This window comes from Stegodyphus dumicola, chromosome X1, assembly GCF_044657685.1.
Source record: "Stegodyphus dumicola isolate Sdum_Otavi_A_Nest chromosome X1, ASM4465768v1".
Lineage (NCBI taxonomy): Eukaryota > Metazoa > Arthropoda > Arachnida > Araneae > Eresidae > Stegodyphus > Stegodyphus dumicola.
Window position 1 is genome coordinate 202,356,793 of NC_140780.1, and position 17,596 is coordinate 202,374,388.

General features: G+C 35.3%; 2 protein-coding genes across 5 annotated transcripts in view; one reads left to right on the forward strand and one right to left on the reverse strand.

The window, feature by feature from the left end:
• The window catches only part of LOC118203546 (deubiquitinase OTUD6B), a 116,577-nt gene that overhangs the window by 27,454 nt on the left and 71,527 nt on the right, over positions 1 to 17,596 (reverse strand). The window lies entirely within an intron of this gene.
• Positions 1,639 to 14,122, forward strand: LOC118179895 (uncharacterized). 2 transcript variants are annotated; one of them, XM_085808060.1, is made up of 5 exons: positions 1,640 to 2,284; positions 2,382 to 2,450; positions 3,788 to 3,865; positions 4,102 to 4,167; positions 13,948 to 14,122. In XM_085808060.1, the coding sequence occupies exons 1-5, from the start codon at positions 2,139 to 2,141 to the stop codon at positions 13,949 to 13,951; spliced, it is 363 nt and encodes a 120-aa protein (XP_085664186.1). In that variant the 5' UTR covers positions 1,640 to 2,138; the 3' UTR covers positions 13,952 to 14,122. The 2 variants fall into 2 exon arrangements, with proteins under 2 accessions (XP_085664187.1, XP_085664186.1); XM_085808061.1 differs by lacking the exon at positions 2,382 to 2,450 and having other exon boundaries at positions 1,639 to 2,284.

Below are 17,596 nucleotides of genomic sequence, written 5' to 3' on the forward strand. Positions count from 1 at the left end.
AAAAAAGACTTCAAAGTGGGGGGGTCGACTTATACGCGGGGCCATAAAAAATTAAAAGAATCGGAAGTTCAAAAATGTCTTTATATAATGCAGTTCTCTTCTCGCACTCAAATTGGACGACTTATCAAGTAAGTCATTTACTTGAAGTAATTTCATGACTTAAATTATGTGACGAACTAATCACAGTTTCGTACTTTAACTAGAGTAAGTTTCGATTAAACCAAAGAATTTTCGGCCAACGAACAACGGATCAATATCGAGCAATAAAAAAGTTTCGCCAACACGCCAAGAAAAGAGAAATGTAGATAGTTTTTACGTACGTATAAGTCTTTATAATAGTTATTGTTCATTCATGAAATACTTTTGTTAATAGGCGTACACGTCAAAATTTAAAAAAATAGCCCACGCAATAACTGAACAGTTTTGAATATTTCTTTTAACTTTTAAAAAGGTTTAAATACAGATAGATTTTACGTATGCGAATCTTTTCCAGAATAAGTTGTAGAAGGTTACTATATACGATAATTTTTCCCCAATTATCCTGTGTTTTGGATATGTTGGCGACGCTTTTGCCTGCTGGATGCTGATCGGTTGTTCGGGGGCAGAAAACTCTTCGGTTTAACGTCCAGATTCGACGGATTCTTTGATAGAATCCCGTGCCCCACTGTTAAATCTTACTCGCTCTTGTCAGTACGTTTTTGTTTAACTTCTTGTTTCTGTTGATATGTCTGATTTATTGGTAGTTAAACAGAACGTCAGTCATATGCTGCTGGATTTAAGTTAAAAGTTATTTCTTTCGCGGAAGAGACTAATAACTGTGCTGCTTCTTGTCAGTTTGGGGTTGAGAAAAATTGATTCGCGATTGGCGCAAGAATAAAGTAAAGTTACAAAAAATCTCGAAATCAAAAAAGACGTCACGACATGGAAAAGCTCCTTTCCCAGAACTCTAAAATGACTTGCATGCTTGGGTTTTAGAGTGCCGGCAGAATGGTTTCATTGTCACTAGAACTGGCATACGTTTACGAGCAAGGAAGCTTGCAAAAGAAGAAAAGTACGATGTTCCAAACACCTTTCGTAACAATACAGAGTTCAAGACTGAAAATATGTATGATGACGAGCCAATGACGACAGGAGAGTTCTATGAAATGTTTGGCGAATCTGACCATGAATCGGACGTTGAAGGATTTTGACTTTGTTTATTTACCAAGGTATTTTTTATCGTATATTTACTTTTTCTCAAATGATTTTGAATAAACGTAGTACTTAAATAAAAATTTTCGAAGTTTCTCGATCAATTTCAGAAGTGGAGGGTCGACTTATACGCAGGTTTCTTATTTTCTACGAATTTTTTATGTCGAAGTGGGGGGTCGACTTATACGCGGGTATATACGGTACTTAAAAAAGTTATATATTTAGTAATTTGAAACAATATGTTGAAACAATTGTCTGCCATGTCTGCGACTTACTACATTGAAAATAATACTTTTAGTACATGTAAGGATAATAAAGACAGCAGAAAATACAAATAATTAGCAGCATGCTGTGTTGGCAATATATCTCCAATGTTACTGAATAGCAATACATGTTTAGTTTTTACTTATACTGGAAGATACAAAATGTATATTATAATCCAATTTGCATTTAACAAATTAAGGTGGTCTACTACAGCAGCATTACAATACTAAAAATTTTTTTACACGCAGAATCGCTAATTAAGAAACTATGTTGCGTGCAATTTGGCAGAAATATAAAGCAATAGGTCAGTTTTCGAATCACAATGTTAGAATCAGGTTTGAAATGAAATTTACTTAAATATTATATTTTAAAAAAATTAGTTTGAAATACGTAATTTTAATGTGTAGTTTGGAAAGCCATCAATAGATGGCGCTACGAGTTAAAATTTAACATTGTAATCTTATTTCTGCAAAAATTCACGAAGTAATTGATTTTGATATCAGTTATAAATCATATTTTTTTCTAAATAATATTTAGAAGCGTTTCATATATTCCTTTATACACAGTTTTCACTAAACATTGTCAGCTGTCAGCAGAATGACGTTTACGGCAACCCTATTGCATTGCTATTCCGCACTCGTTTTGTTTACATTTATTTGTACTGTGGTCAGTTTGCAAAAAATATGCGAAAATATCAAGGACGACCGAAAAAACATCCTGGTTTTAATAAAAGATCCAGAATTCAGCGTAAACGTCGAGCTCAAGAAAAAAATATGAAATTAAATTCCCGAGATGTGGAAGATTCCGAACAAGCGGATGTTTTCGAAAGGTGAGAAATAATTTATTCTTTATATCGACTACCCCGTGTTTATGATTTCGTAGTAAGTTAATTCCGAAGTAAAATATGCGTATTTTTTTTATTGAAGGTCAGAAATTATTGATACAACTGCATCTGTGTCAAAGGAGAATCATTGCCCGGATGATTTTTTTACAAAGTAAGTTTTTTTTTTTTTTTTTTTTTTTTTTTTTTTTTTTTTTTTTTGGTATGTGTGTGTATGAGGGGATGCTAATAATTGTTCAATTCTGTTATAAGAATTTATTCCTCCATTCACACTAAATTGTTGGGAAATATTGAAAGGGTAAATTCCAATTCACAAGGAATTGCTGAAATAATTGAATCTTTTCAAAAGTATGAGCATGTTCTTGCGATCTAAATTGAATTCACCATCATTACATGTATTATTGGAAATTTTATAGTCATATGTTTGCTACGAAATGCTTTGTCAGTTACCTATGGTATATTTTTACAGGCGTATGCACATTTATTCATGTGCTCGCTGTTCAACTTGCTTTTTTTTATTATGTCATTTACTTGGATGTTAAAACTTTCTTTTAGCGTTGGAACATTTTATGATCATTTAGTAAAATTTATATATAAATATATATTATTGCTTGTTTATTTATGGTTCTGTGTATTTGTCATGTATGCATGTTGTGAAGTGTAGTTTTTGAAAAATATGTCACAAATGGTAAATTCCACCAAAAGCTGAATTGAATTGATATTGGGATGCAGGTAATTAGAAAATATCTGCTGTGTATTTTGAGCGTAAACCAAACTAGTGCCAAGAATGGGACCAATACGCTCAGGCTTGCTTAGCCTTTTTGCCATTGTCCAAATTGAATTATCTCCAGTATAAAGGGAGTGAATGCTTTCTCTGTATAACATTAAAATATCCGTCTGATCAAAAATCTACCAATAAGAAACTTTTCATATGTTATGTGACAGACTTTCTGCAAACAGAAGTCCTCAGCTCTGTTCTTGTACATGTTTTTTAATTGTGGTTCAGATGTGTACTTCTCAAAGGAATTCTTCTCATAGGAAGATTATCTGAACATTTAAAAACTATATTCTGCTTTTAGGGGCCTAATATTTTATGCCCCTAAAATTAATATTGAAATTACTGTACAAAAAATATAATCCCCTTTTTCATTTCTGCATTTGCAATTCCTGCATTTTCTTTATTCCTACATTTTTTAATTGGAAGGAATTTCATTCGCAGAGCCCTCTAATTTATTCTTACAAATCATGTAGTAATGTACCATTTTAGATAGATATAAATAACACATTTTGAAATTTTTCTAAACTGTGGTTATACAGCATGATATAATAGCTACACAGGGTATGGCGAAACAGTATACAGCAATATCTGTCGCACTGTCTGAGATGGGTGGTAGTCATACATAGCTTAATGCTTAAATTTGTTATGTGTTATTTATTTATTCATTTTTTTTTTTTAATTATGTTATAGCAGTTTATTTCTTTCATTCTTAGGTCCGGAAGTGAAAAATTTGACTTTTCTACGCCAGAAGTTACAGCTAATGTTCCTAAGACAAACCAGGCTTTCCTGAGGTAAGTTGGTTTATTTTTAAAATAGATATTAGCTGTGCATGATATTACAGTTACTTAATTATGGTTAACGAATTATGTATTAATTTAGAAGTCAAGAACCAAAATCAGCGTTATATTTTCAAATAGTGAATATTTCAAAATATGATGCTGATTTTTGTTGCTTGACTCTCAAATTAATACTTGGTCGGTGTGTTATTGTATCTTAATTAAACTAATTATGGTTCTTTTCTTCTCAGTTCTGATCTGGACATTTCAGTTATTGACTCTGACGTAGAAGGTAGAAATACAAGCTCTCTTTTGGGGTAAATATGTATTTCTCTATGCCAAAATTAAAATGTCATCATTTATGTTTTTCTTTTATGGTGTTACATTATGTTGTTTACATACTGATAGCTATTAAAACTGTTAAATATAATATTGTAGCTATCAAAAAGAGGGGGATGAATTTGATTTGTACCAAATTTGGACGTTTTGCATGAAAGAACTTGAAAATAAAAGATTTTTTTTAAAATATATTCATTGAAATCAGTGAAATTTTCAGTCGGGACACTGAAGCAAATGAAAATATTTTGGGGTTTGATTCTTTTGATGGGAGCCTCATCAATAAGCCTACTATCTTTTTTAAATATTGCTTCTTTTTCATTGTTTTCATGATGTTTTATGTTCCCTTCATGAAAGAGATTTTTAATAATTTAAATTTTGTTAATAAAATATAACAAAATGAAATCCGTGATTATGTGGCTGTTATTTTTTCCATATATATTTATTTGAGGAAAACCACAAATTTTATTATTTTACAGAATTTTTAAGAAAAATATAAGGATAAAATTTTTTAAATAATTCTGATTACTACCTTTGCTTTCCTCTCATAATGTGCCTCAAATTAGAGCAATTAGACAACAAATTTAAGTCGTGATCTTTTTTTTCCAAGTTTTTTTTTTAGGCTTAGGAGTATAAATTGCTTATCCCCACAAGACAGTGCATCTTCTTAGTATGCCATCCTAAGGCTCCGTTCACATGATGGTATAAATGTCATAGACGCATAATCATAAGGCACAAAATGTGGGAGTTCCATTCACACCTGCGAGAGAGGGTCTAAGCCATAGCCAATTAGAGAAGCTAAATTTGTGCATGCATGTATGTGTCTACAGCTTTCTCTCTCAATAGGTTTTATGTATATGCTCTGATTGGCCGACTCTTATATCAAGTCGGCACAAAGTTGAAAACTTCAAGCTTAATGCCCAAACTAGTTTTTGTGACATAGCAAGGTCTGACTACAAAGCGTTGTTAGTTGGGAATTATGACATTTATACAACGGCTTGAATAGAGCCTTAGAAAGCCATTTGGTAACTGAGTTATCCACCATGAAAGAGTTATTCTTGCCCCTCTGAATTCAGTGTTTACTGGAACACGAACATTTTATACTCAGGTGTAGAGGCCCTACATGTGAAACCTCCGGCACACAAAGTAGTGACTAATATTGCACGAGCAAATGACACTGCGAGCATGGAAGCAGCAGTTGTGAAGATGACTCATCTTCTTGTAGTAATATACTGGTAATCCAGTGTATTATTATTGTTAATTTATTTGCTATCTGTTGCCTAAATTTCCTAAACCTAATTGCGAATGGGCTGCCTGCATGGGCGTTTTCATGGTTTTCCCCGTGTATATGAGCCATTTCCCTTAGAAAGTCCTCCATGAAAGCATTCCTCATCTTAGGAAGATCAAGTGCTTTGCTGTCATCAAATAAGCCAAATTTAAACCTAATTTGTAATATTTATATATATTAATTATATATATGTATATATATTGTATATATATATATTTTAGCTTGGAGTCTGAGCCTCTTCAGGAGAACCTTAATGATGAATTTCTGTGTCCTGATTCACCTTTAATTATCGAAAGGGAAGATCGACGAAAGGCAAATCCATTACCATCTGGCAGAACAATTTGCAATATGTCTTTTGTAATAGTGCAGGCTAGGACATTAGAGCAACATTCCCTAAATTGTAAATTTGGAGGATCATTTTATTTTTAACAAAGTGATTCGACGTGGTCTTGTCACTACATATAACTATGTATGTGATAAAATTTTATGTGGGGAAATGGCAACAATTTGTTCTGATATGGAGAAAAGCAGCCTAAATCAGCTTGCAGTATTAGGTGCGTTATCTACTGGCAGTGGATTTTCACAAGAGGAGGAAAAGTTTAGCATCATGGAAATTCCGTATATGAGCAACTCGACCTTTGCTTCTTGTGAGCGAACTACTGGCAAAATAATACAGGGATGTGCACAGGAAACTATGTGTGCTGCTATAGAAGAGGAGAAAAGGCAGGCAGAACTTCGCAATGATAAAGATAATGATGGTTATCACTGTATAACTGTCATTGTTGATGGAGGTTGGTGTAAAAGAAGCTATGGGCATGGTTACAATGCTTCAAGTGGCATATCTGTTATTATAGGCATGGTCACCCAGAAAATTTTGTTTGTTGGAATTCGCAACAAAGTGTGCCTTATATGCAGTGCTATTGAAGATGGCAAGATGCCAAATAAAGTGCACCTTTGTTGGCGAAATTGGAATGGGCCTTCTACAGGTATGGAAAGCAGTGCCATTGTGGAAGGTCTGAATTATCTCCAGTGTGTTCACAAAATACGTTGTACTCGACTTGTTGGAGATGGAGATGCTAACGCAATGGCCAAAGTGAAAGAAAGCGTTTCATATGGAGGACGGGTGATCAAAGTAGAATGTGCTAACCATGCTGTTCGAAGATATCGCAGAGCTCTTGAGAAACTTCAGCAAAATACTGCGCGCTTCCCCGGGGCTAAAGGAATTGCTGCCCGTAAATTGCTGAAAATTAAAATGCCACTGTTAGTCAGAGGTGCTAGAGTAGCTAGCTATAAAAGCTCATGCTTTACCTAGCCATTATCAGCACACACAAGAAGCTATTGATGCATTAGTATCTGACTTGAGAAATGGGCCACATCATGTATTTGGCAAGCATGATGCTTGTAGTGCTTTTTGTGCAAAGAAAGGTGCAGAGTTGGACAGCACATACAATGAAATTTTTTCCTCGGGTATGTTGCAAGCTATTGAAGCAGAAGTGGGAAGAGTACTGATATCGTGTAGCAGTACTCTTATTTGGAATGCCACAAATAATCCTGCTGAAAGCTTCATGAGTCAACTGTGTAAAACATCTGGTGGAAAAAGAGTTGATTTTTCCAAAGCTGGTGGCATGAACAGGCGTGTGAGTATTACTGTCATGGCCTATCAAAATCCAGCACAGCAGTGGCAAAAAAATGTACAAAAAGCTGTAACAGGAAGTAGCCCCAGGACTCCAACTTTGAAATTCTTAGCTTCCAGAAATAAGCGCCATGTAAAACATCTTGAGAGACGTAGACTTTTTGACACTGAGAAGAAAAAGAGAAATATGAGGAAAGCAGGACATATTCAGCAAGGTGGGGATATTTCTTATGGTGATTTTCCTGAGAAACCAGACCTATCAGATGAAGCATATGAATTGGCAGCTAAAAATTTTTTTATATCAATTGAAGTTCCAAAAAAAGATTCTCTTGAGGCCGTAACACGTGGACAGTCATCGTCTGAAAGATGGCGTCATGAAAGATCAAGAAGAATATCATCATCCTTTTTCAAAGATGTTGCTGATAGGCGTCCAACAACACTCAGTGCTGCTTTAGTGAAACGTATCATATATAATGATAACGTTTCAACTAAAGCATTAAAGTATGGCTTGGCTAACGAAGCAGTAGCCTTAAATCAATACAAGGAAAAGCACATGGGAAAAAACATCAGACGTTGTGGCCTTTTTATTGATCCTAAATATCCCTTTCTTTGTACTTCGCCAGATGGATTGATAGACGAAGATGGATTACTTGAAATAAAATGTCCTTATACAGCCAGATTCTCAGCAGACTTGTCAGACTTTTTCAGCAAGCCTAATTCTGTTGGTCTTCGGATGGATGCTGATAATAATCTTTATTTACCGAAAAGCCACAAATATTATTTTCAAATTCAAGGGCAGTTAGCCATAACAGAGAGGAATTGGTGTGATTTATATATATGGTGCAGAGAAGATGCAATCACATTAAGAATACCCGAAGACAAAACTTTCTGGATCAGTTTAGTTCCAAAACTCGAAAAATTTTACGTGAATTGTATTCTTCCTGAGCTTGTTGATCCAAGAGCACCAAGAAAAATGTCTCTTAGAGAACCGAAGTATATTGTTGATGCTAGAGCACAGAATGAGAAACAAAAACAGGCCACTGCTTCTGTAAAACAAACACAAGAAAAAAGAGAAATTGAAATTTCAGAAGCAGATAAAATTATTTCATCTCCTAGAAAGAATGCAGGAGAGAAAAGAATCAGGAAACCAAAAATTATTTTTGATTTGTAATCAGTAACAAGCCAAGCCAGCACACCGTAACATTTTCTACGTCTGAATAAAAACTATGCCTGCAACAAAGCATTATGATTAAATCCATACCTAATTAGAATATTACCCCATTTCTCTAAAAAAAATATGTTCAAAAAGTCTCTGCTTTCAGTAATAGATACGTCTGATCAATTCTGCCATAATTCTGTAATCAATACTTGAAGCTAGAATCTCCTGTGCTGCACTGCCATTGCATCTCTTTTCTGAATGTTTCATCATCCACTTCTCATTCTAAATATTCTTGTGTGCTTTCATTTATAGCTGCTAACTTGTTGTGAACATTTTCTGCACCACATGTTATATTTTGCAGTGTAAATAATGCGTGCAATCATATATTTTGGTTTTAATCATCAGTAACTTTGGTAAAACTACATTTATGCAAAGAAGACTTCCATAAAGTCACAGTTTCTGTGAAAAAGAAAATAAGTTTGATGACCTCTGTCATAATTCAATAAATAATTTTTTAAAATAGCATCACCTGTGCTGCACTAACATTGGAAAAAATTAAAGTCATCTCTTTTCTGAATGTTTCCTCATGCACTTCTGTTTCTAAGTATTCTTGTGTGCTTTGATCCATAGCTGATAACTTGTTGAGAATATTTTCTGCACAACATGTTACACCTCTGAACTTAAATACTTGCGGTAAAGAAGTATTTTGGTTTGAATCATGTGTAACTCCAATATAAGTCCATTTCTCCAAGGAAAACCTCCACAAAGTCACTGCTTCTGTAGAAAAATAAGCCTGATGAATTCTGACAATTCAGTAATCAATTTTTGAAGATTACATCTTCTGTGCTGCACTGCTATTGCAGCAAATTAAAGTCATCTCGTTTCCGAATCCACTTCTGTTTCTAAGTATTCTTGTGTGCTTTGATCCATAGCTGCTAACTTGTGAACATTTTCTGCGCCACATATTATACTTCGCTATGTAAACAATACCTGTAATGATGTTTTTCGGTTTCAATCATCAGTAACTTCTGAATAACCACATGTCTGTAAAGAAAACCTCCATAAAGTCACTGCCTCTGTAGAAAGCAAAACAAGTCTGATAAACTCTGCCATAATTCAGCAGTCATTTTTTGAAGATAATCTCCTGTGCTGCACTGCCACTAATTATTAAAGATAACATCGTTTCTTTTGCCCTACCGTTGCAGAAAATGAAAATCTTTTCTTTTCTGAATTTGTTCTAGTACTCATGTGGCCTGATATGCTTGTTCTCTAAACATTCCTGTATATTTTCTGTGCAGCTGCTAACTTTTTGTGAACATTTTCTCCACCATACTGTATACACCTGCTTGTAAACAGTGATAGCCATTAAGTGATGTACATCTACATATACTTAATTTGAATACAAGAAATAAATATATGTCTGATGAATTCTGCCCTAATTCAGTAATCAATTTTTGAAGATAGCATCTCCTGTGCTGCAGTGCGATTGCTGAAAATTAAACTGATCTCGTTTCCGAATGTTTCCACGTCCACTTCTGCTTCTAAATATTCCTGTGTGCTTTCTCCATAGCTGCTAACATTTGAACATTTTCTGCACTACGTGTTATACTTCACAATGTAAAACAATGCCTGCAGTGAAGTATTTTGGTTTCATTCTTCTGTAATTCCAGTATAACTCCATTTCTCCAAGGAAGACCTCCACAAAGTCACTGCTTCTGCAGAAAAATGTGTCTGATAAATGTACCATAATTCAGTAATCAATGTTTGAAGAGAGCATCTCCAGTGCTGCACGCGATTGCTGAAAATTAAATTGATCTCTTTTCCGAATGTTTCCACATCCACTTCTGCTTCTAAATATTCCTGTGTGCTTTCTCCATAGCTGCTAACATGTGAACATTTTCTTCACCACGTGTTATACTTCACAATGTAAAACAATGCCTGCAGTGAAGTATTTTGGTTTCATTCTTCTGTAATTCCAGTATAACTCCATTTCTCCAAGAAAGACCTCCACAAAGTCACTGCTTCTGTAGAAAAATGTGTCTGATAACTGTACCATAATTCAGTAATCAATGTTTGAAGAGAGCATCTCCAGTGCTGCACTGCTATTGCAGAAAATTAAATTGATCTCATTTCCAAATGTTTTGTCATCCACTTCTGCTTCTAAATATTCCTGTGTGCTTTTCCCGTAGCTGCTAACTTGAACATTTTCTGCACCATGTTTTTCTCAGAGTAAACAGTGCCTACAATGAAGTATTTTGGTTTTATTCATCAGTAATTTAAGTATAACCACATTTCTGTAATGACCTCCACAAAGTCACTGTTTCTGTAAAAAAATGTATCTGATGAACTCTGCCTTATTTCAGTAATCAACTTTTGAAGATTACATATCCTGTGCTCATTCCCATTGCAGAAGATATCTCTTTCCGAATGTTTCCTCATCCAGTTATGCTTCCAAATATTCCTGTGTGCTTTCATTTATAGCTGCTAACTTGTTGTGAGCATTTTCTGCACCAAGTGTTATACTTTTCAATGTAAACATTGTCTGCAATGAAATATTTTGTTTTTATTCATCAGTAATTTCAGTATAACTCCAGTTCTCCAAGGAAAAGCTCCACAAAGAAAGATCTCCAATACAATTATTTACATTGTGTATTCTGATAGGCTTTAGAAATTTTTGAAAGTATTGGAAATTAATAACTTGGCATCGAAAGTGAAATTACAATTGTACTGAGTAAAAAGACACGTTTTATTAACAGGAATTCTATTGGACATTGGGTATTTCCTGTATGCTACAACATGTGCTTTATAAAGCAAAAAGATACGTTGGATTTACAGGAATTCTATTGGACATGAGGGACTTTCCTGTATGCTACAACATGTGCTTTATAAGGCAAGGACATTGCTTAAGAGGGTATAGATATCGTTTGCGGAGAGGACTCCGAGACAGTGAGCGTTAAGTTGCTAGTTCCCCTCGCTTTGTGTTTCGCCTGATACTGCTATAGTAGTTTGGTGCGCCAACTTCAGTTAGGAGCACTGTAGGAAGGCCTAGCATGCCATATGGTTTTATTGAATTTTTTACTGATTTCTGCATTATTAATGAGCAATTTTTTCCAGTTTATTGTTTCTGAGATCACAAACTTGGAATATATATTCGAAAGTAGTGGTTCCTCTCACTGCTGCTGAAGAATGTGACCTTGATTTCTTCAAACACCTTAAAATGCTTGCTCATAACGATTTCCTGCAGAAGCAAAAATGAGCATCCAGAGATGAAAGTTTCCAAACTCTTCAAAGCAAGCAGATAGCATTGAACAGCAACCTGGGGATGATGAAAGTCATAAAATCTGGTGACCCGACAGGCAAGAAAATTTAAATGATGATAGCTGCTATAAGCCGATCGGCGGAAGTTCAGATTCCGGCAATGAGCCAAGAAGAAATAAAACTATTTGTCACCAGCCAGAAAGAGTAAGGAAAGTGTCTGCTAACATGAGAATGAAGGTTTTTGATGCTGCAAAAAAGCTGATGGAAATAGAAATGCCAGTACCCAGCCTGACATTCCCCCCCCCGGGGGTTGACGTAGAGAACTCTGCGAAGCTACTGGCTAGGATCTGTATCTAGGCAGTCTCGGCCACGGGGGTATAAAATTTATGAACTTAGTGGTTCTGAAGGCTCTGGGAAAGGTCACTTATTGGCCGGCCTCGGAGTCTGGCACGTCCTAGCGCGGCATGGTACTAGTAGCCCGGGGGTTTTCCCCCAGGTTCGCTGGGTAATGTCCCGCTGCGACGGGCTCGCCCAAGCGACTGGTAGGACTTAAAGTCCTGTTAATTGTCAAAGGAGCAAAGTCAACAGGCATACAAAATCTAAAATAGCCGAGTTCCAAGCACCTCATGCTAGATTAAGTATTGTGCAAGTTGACCTGATTGGGCCATTACCACCATCTGCTGGTAGGACGTGTTATCTGACATTTATTGACCATTTTTCCTGTTAGGGAGAAGTAGTTTCTTTACCAGATATCACAAGAGAAATGGTTGTCAAAGCATTTTACAATCATTGGATTAGCAGATTTGTTGTGCCTAGTTCCATAATCTCAGATCAAGGAAGACAGTTTGAGTCGCAGCCTTTCAAGAGCCTTGCAAAAGTATGTGGTGCTAAAGTTTTACGTTCCACTCCATACCACCCACATTGCAGTGGGAAAATTGAGCAGTTTCTCAGAACTTAAAAAAATGCAATAAAGGCTCACAGCAACATCAGATGGACAGAAATCCTTCTAGGATTCAGAGTTGCAATATGTCCTGATACTAATCACTCTGTAGCTCAAATGGTATATTTTATGCAAATAAGGTTACCATGTGAGTTTTTCGACTACCTACCACTAAAACTAAACCTGAACCATTTGTAACAAATTTACTGTCTTTTATGGATCAGCACCAGTTTATCAACTGCTAACAAACATAAAATATTTATGCATAAAGACTTGAGATCATGTTCTCATGTGTTTGTGAGAACTGATCGTGTGAAAAAGGCACTTGAATTTGCTTATTGAGGGACCATTTTTTTGTGGTGAAAAAATATGATAAATATTTCCGAGTCTTAATTAAGGACAGACAAGTTAACATTTCATTGACAGACTGAAACCAGCTTATTTGTTACTTTCGAACAAATTACTAGAAACAGTGACTAAAAATAAAAAACCATTTCACATTTCATGTACCCAAAATTCTGATATTGTACCTAACGTCAAATCTATTATTCTAGATGGTATGAAAATCAGAAAATGTGTTGGATTTAAGGACTAATGTTTTGTATATTTTGCTATACTTCATCATCTTCTAAATATTAGTAAATATATATCTGCATTAGTGATAATCAGCTGTGAGCACATAGTGCACCATCTGCAACTCATTTGGGTATAAACTATGCTAGTGATTATAATGTCCTTGCTTTTTCCCATATGCCATATGTTGCATGAAATTTTGTTATATGAATCTAGCTTCCTGTGAGGAATTTCTGTGATCTTTCTAGTATGTATGGTCAAGAATTAGGCTTGTGATATACTGTCATGATTTTGCCCACATGTTCCCTGAATATACTACCATTTCCTTAGGAAGACTTCCAAGAAGAATACTGTTGTGAGTTCTAAGCCTAACTATGGTTTGGAACTGTTTATAATGAATTATTGGGATTCTGCACATGTAATGTGGATGCAATTCTATTTCCATTTAGAAGATTTTCTGCAAAGGCAATGCTTTAGCTGTGAGATAATTCTGTTTTGGAAATAAAACTGATATTTATTTACATTTGTGGTATTTATAAGGCAGTTTATCAATAGCAGGTAGCATCTTGCCTCTTTGCTTTGATCAGGGCCTGTGCAACCAGTGGTAGTCAAAATTTTATAATTTAGCAGAGGGCACTGAGCAGCAAAATTTAGAGGCAAAAAAATGTTCAGAACTTACGAAGACATCAGCCAGCAGAATTTAGGATATGCAGAGATTGCAATGAGTGGCAATAGTGCCATATGTTACATTTGCTATCTGCATTATTAATTTGTGAAACAATTTCAGCTGCTTGAAAATGCATTTTTCTGTTAGAAATTTGTATTTCTTGCAATTTCTTTTTTTTTGGGGGGGGGGTCGAGATTATGGTGTTAAAAATATTTTATCATTTTCTTTTTTTTTTCTTTTCAGGTGAAAATTTTGTGCATGATTTGGCTTTCATTGAGACGTCTCTGGGTCAGGAGTTACTAAGGAAGAGAAACTTACATGCAGGTTGAAGCATGCAGTGTCAAATGTATAAGGAATATAAAAGATGCTGTATATTAGTATAAGTTTGAATAACCATAATAAAAAAATTTCTTGAAAATTGTGTTTTTTCTGCGAGTTATTAAAATTGGAAATAATTAATTACAATATTTATGAAAATTTTCGAAAATAAAAATACAAGTAGTATTTAAAAAGTACTGCAAAACTCATTTTTAAGTAGAAAAATTATTCTCAGATGAAATTCTTTATGCAAAAGGATTCGATTATGCAAAAGGACTTTTTTAGTATTTGAAAGGTTCATTTGAACCCAACAACTGAAACTAACGTATCCCCAGTTTATTGATACCAACCATTTTGTTGGTATCAATGAACCCACTACTTTCTAAAAGCATTTCTGTCAATTACTAAGGGCTAATGAACAAGTGTTGAATTCTCAAGATGAATGTTGCCGAAACAGAAAAAAGTGTACTTCAGAACATTCTGCAGTAGCTCAAACAAAGTCACGGACCTCATCTATACTGTAGTCAGAGAGAAATTATTCCCCTTCCTTTTCTTTCAAAAGCTGAGTTTCCAAACGCACAACGGGAGGCCGTTGCTAAAAGCTGTGGAACCAGTTTTATAGCTATTTTTAGCAACTTGTGAGCTGTTTTTCAGATAACACAGTAAATCTCGGGGAGGGGGAATTTGAAATCATGATCACTGCCGGTACGGCAGAATTTACGTACAGCAAAATTGTAAAATTCAGCGAAGCATCAAGCAATAAAATTTTAGAATTTTGTGGGAAGGGCACTTGACAACAGAATTTATTGCGTACAAAGTCAGCAAAATGCATAGCGCCGTACCTGATTCATGATACAGCAGTATTCATTACCAATAGCAAACTTGTTTGAGGATAAGTTCGAAAAAATGTTTTCTAGTTGTTACCTAAAATCGGTAAACAATAATCTTTGAAAGATTATTCGATTATATCGTTACTAATATGGTAAAAATTTGAAAAGCAATCAGAAGCCGTATCTCTAGGGTCTTCAAGTCACGATTTGTTTTTATTTGTTCGAATATGATATTTATATCTCTCTTCCTACAAGTATGTATCTTCGTACGTATAAAGTATCAAAAATAATAAAAGTAATTAATAAATTTTCTCTAGTTGCCCTGAAAACTACATCTGAATATAAAGATAAGAAAGACATCAGTAAATTGCTGTTGTTATTTGCTGATCATAATGGTAATCAACCGAACATGATCACATATACCGTCTTCAAAACTTTGATTTTTATCAAGCTTCATATAAATACTAGGTTTTTGTTAGTCACGTAATTTGACATCCTAAATTTAAGATGACAGATGAAATAATGACTAGTTCTGAATTAGCTCACTCAGGAAGTAAAATTTTCTCCTTCCCGTCAATATAGCATATTTATAGCTCCCAATGATGGCGATCACTAACTAAATATGTTATGGATTAGAACCCTATTGCACTCCATAAGTTTTTCTTTATTCGCTTTATGTGCATGCATGCATGCTTGGTTGTGGAAGAAATTAAAAAGCCCCCCCTTTTTTTTTTTACTTAGGTTATTCGAATGTATACGCCAGACATTTATTTGTTGAACTGTAGTTATAATTTGGAACGTGGTGCTAGAGCCGTTGGAGCCGAACCGAACGTCAGTTTGTTTAGAATTATAGAGTTTGATTACGCCAAAGCAGGTGAATTTGGAAAACACCAAAATCGGTCATGCATCCAACTCGTTATCGAGGCTTGAACTCCGGATGAACTACCAGTGTTCGGCGGCTCGCTTGCTAGAACTGCGTTAGGCTCTTTGAATGTAGCAAAGCCACGAGGGTTACCTTCTTAAGATGGCAGGCCTTCGTGGAGTCATTTTCTGAAGGCTTAGATTAGGTTATTATGGCAAAGCACAGTAGGATGCCTTCATGTTGAACTTTCTTAGAGAAATTGACAACCCATACACGTTACACATACAGAAAATTATGAAAACGTCCATGCAGCCGGCCCGTTAGCCTTTATTCGAATCCAGGTCAAAACTACCAGTGTTCAGCGATTTAATTCCTCTACCGCGGGAGGGCCTAATTGCTGAAGGGAACTGGCTTGTATTCATGTTACACACGGTGAAAACAAACAATGCAACCAGCTGATTCGTCTGGCATCGAACCCAAACCAGTTCGAACTTCCAGTATTCAGTAGTTTTAACCACTCGGCCACTGGTGGCGTGTGGTAGGAGCCACAGATAATGTACTGAGTAGCAAAAATCCCTAATAGTGGCCCTGGTTACTAGTAGGATTGTAAGTATATTGGTAATCATCCAATCTACAGCAAGGAAATTTCGGAGCTTAATTGTAAAGTCAAATGCGACACTCCGATAAACGTGGTATATGTAGAGATGGAAAAATTTATTATTTAAAATACTTGTATTTATTAGTAAACATTTTATAAAATTTATTCTTAATTTAGCGTTTAAGAATTCTAAGAGAGTTATCTGAGTATTTTTTCCTCCTTTGGTAATCCAATAAAATTGAGTAAATTTATGTTCTGTAATATCTTTGCGTGTTATATACATAGTTTTTTTTTTTTTTTTCTTTCAAAGTTAGACAAGTTTACACAAACAATATAGGTCGAAAAGGGAGCTGGTCTGCGCCCGGTGAGCCTGTCGGCAGCGTCGCAAAGCGTAATTTGACTAACGAAAAGATCATGCTTTGGATCTGGTGATCTGGATAGTCACTTGTGTTGAAAAATAAATTTATTTCAACAACATAGGCCAAAAATTTAGTTGATCTGCGCCCGTGAGTCCGTCGGCAGCATCGTAAAGCGTAATTTGACTAACAAAAAGATCATTCTTTTGTATTTGGTGGGATTGCCGTCGTATTAATCACAAATAGTATATGGAAAAAGGTAAAACCCTTGACAGTAAAGGATACAACGAGATGCTAGTGCATGTTGACGCTGCTATCAAGGAAAAGAGTCGAATTGAGTTCCGGCGCAGAAAGGTAACGTTCCATCAAGATAATACCATACGTGTCTGCATTCACCGGCTAGCCTCTGTACGGACTCGAAAGGGATCTTTCACCACATCCACCATATAACCCCGACATCGCACGTTCGGACTTTCAGCTACATCTTGCTGGTCCTATCTTCACTTCTGCACAAGACGTCCGAAATGAGGTTGACCTGTGTTTGGACTCGGGCCACCAAGTTTTCGAGCCGAAGGTTTTGAAAAACTACCAAAAAATTGGCAGAAAAGCATAGATTTTTGGTAGTGATTACTATCCGCACTAAAGGTACTGACTGCTTTTTTTTCATAACTTTATGAAGAACGTTCGTGCTTAAAATTTTCGTTACAACCATTAAATTCTGTAATTTATGAATTCCTTCCCACTTCTCATGTATTTATCAACTGTTCTTTATGAACCTGATATTCCTACAATTATCAGCTGTACTTTATAAATCTGATATGTAGAAACGCAATTTGATTTTATGCATTTCAGTATCAAGTGAAATCTTTAAACTAATCGTTCATTATAACACTTTATGTTGTTTTCATTCAAAGCTGAACTCAGATAA

Coding starts and splice junctions, on each gene's coding strand:
- LOC118179895 (XM_085808060.1), top strand. CDS start 2,139: ATGCGAAAATATCAAGGACGACCGAAAAAACATCCTGGTTTTAATAAA. Junction 2,285..2,381: donor CAAGCGGATGTTTTCGAAAG/GTGAGAAATAAT, acceptor TTTTTATTGAAG/GTCAGAAATTATTGATACAA. Junction 2,451..3,787: donor CCGGATGATTTTTTTACAAA/GTAAGTTTTTTT, acceptor TTTCATTCTTAG/GTCCGGAAGTGAAAAATTTG.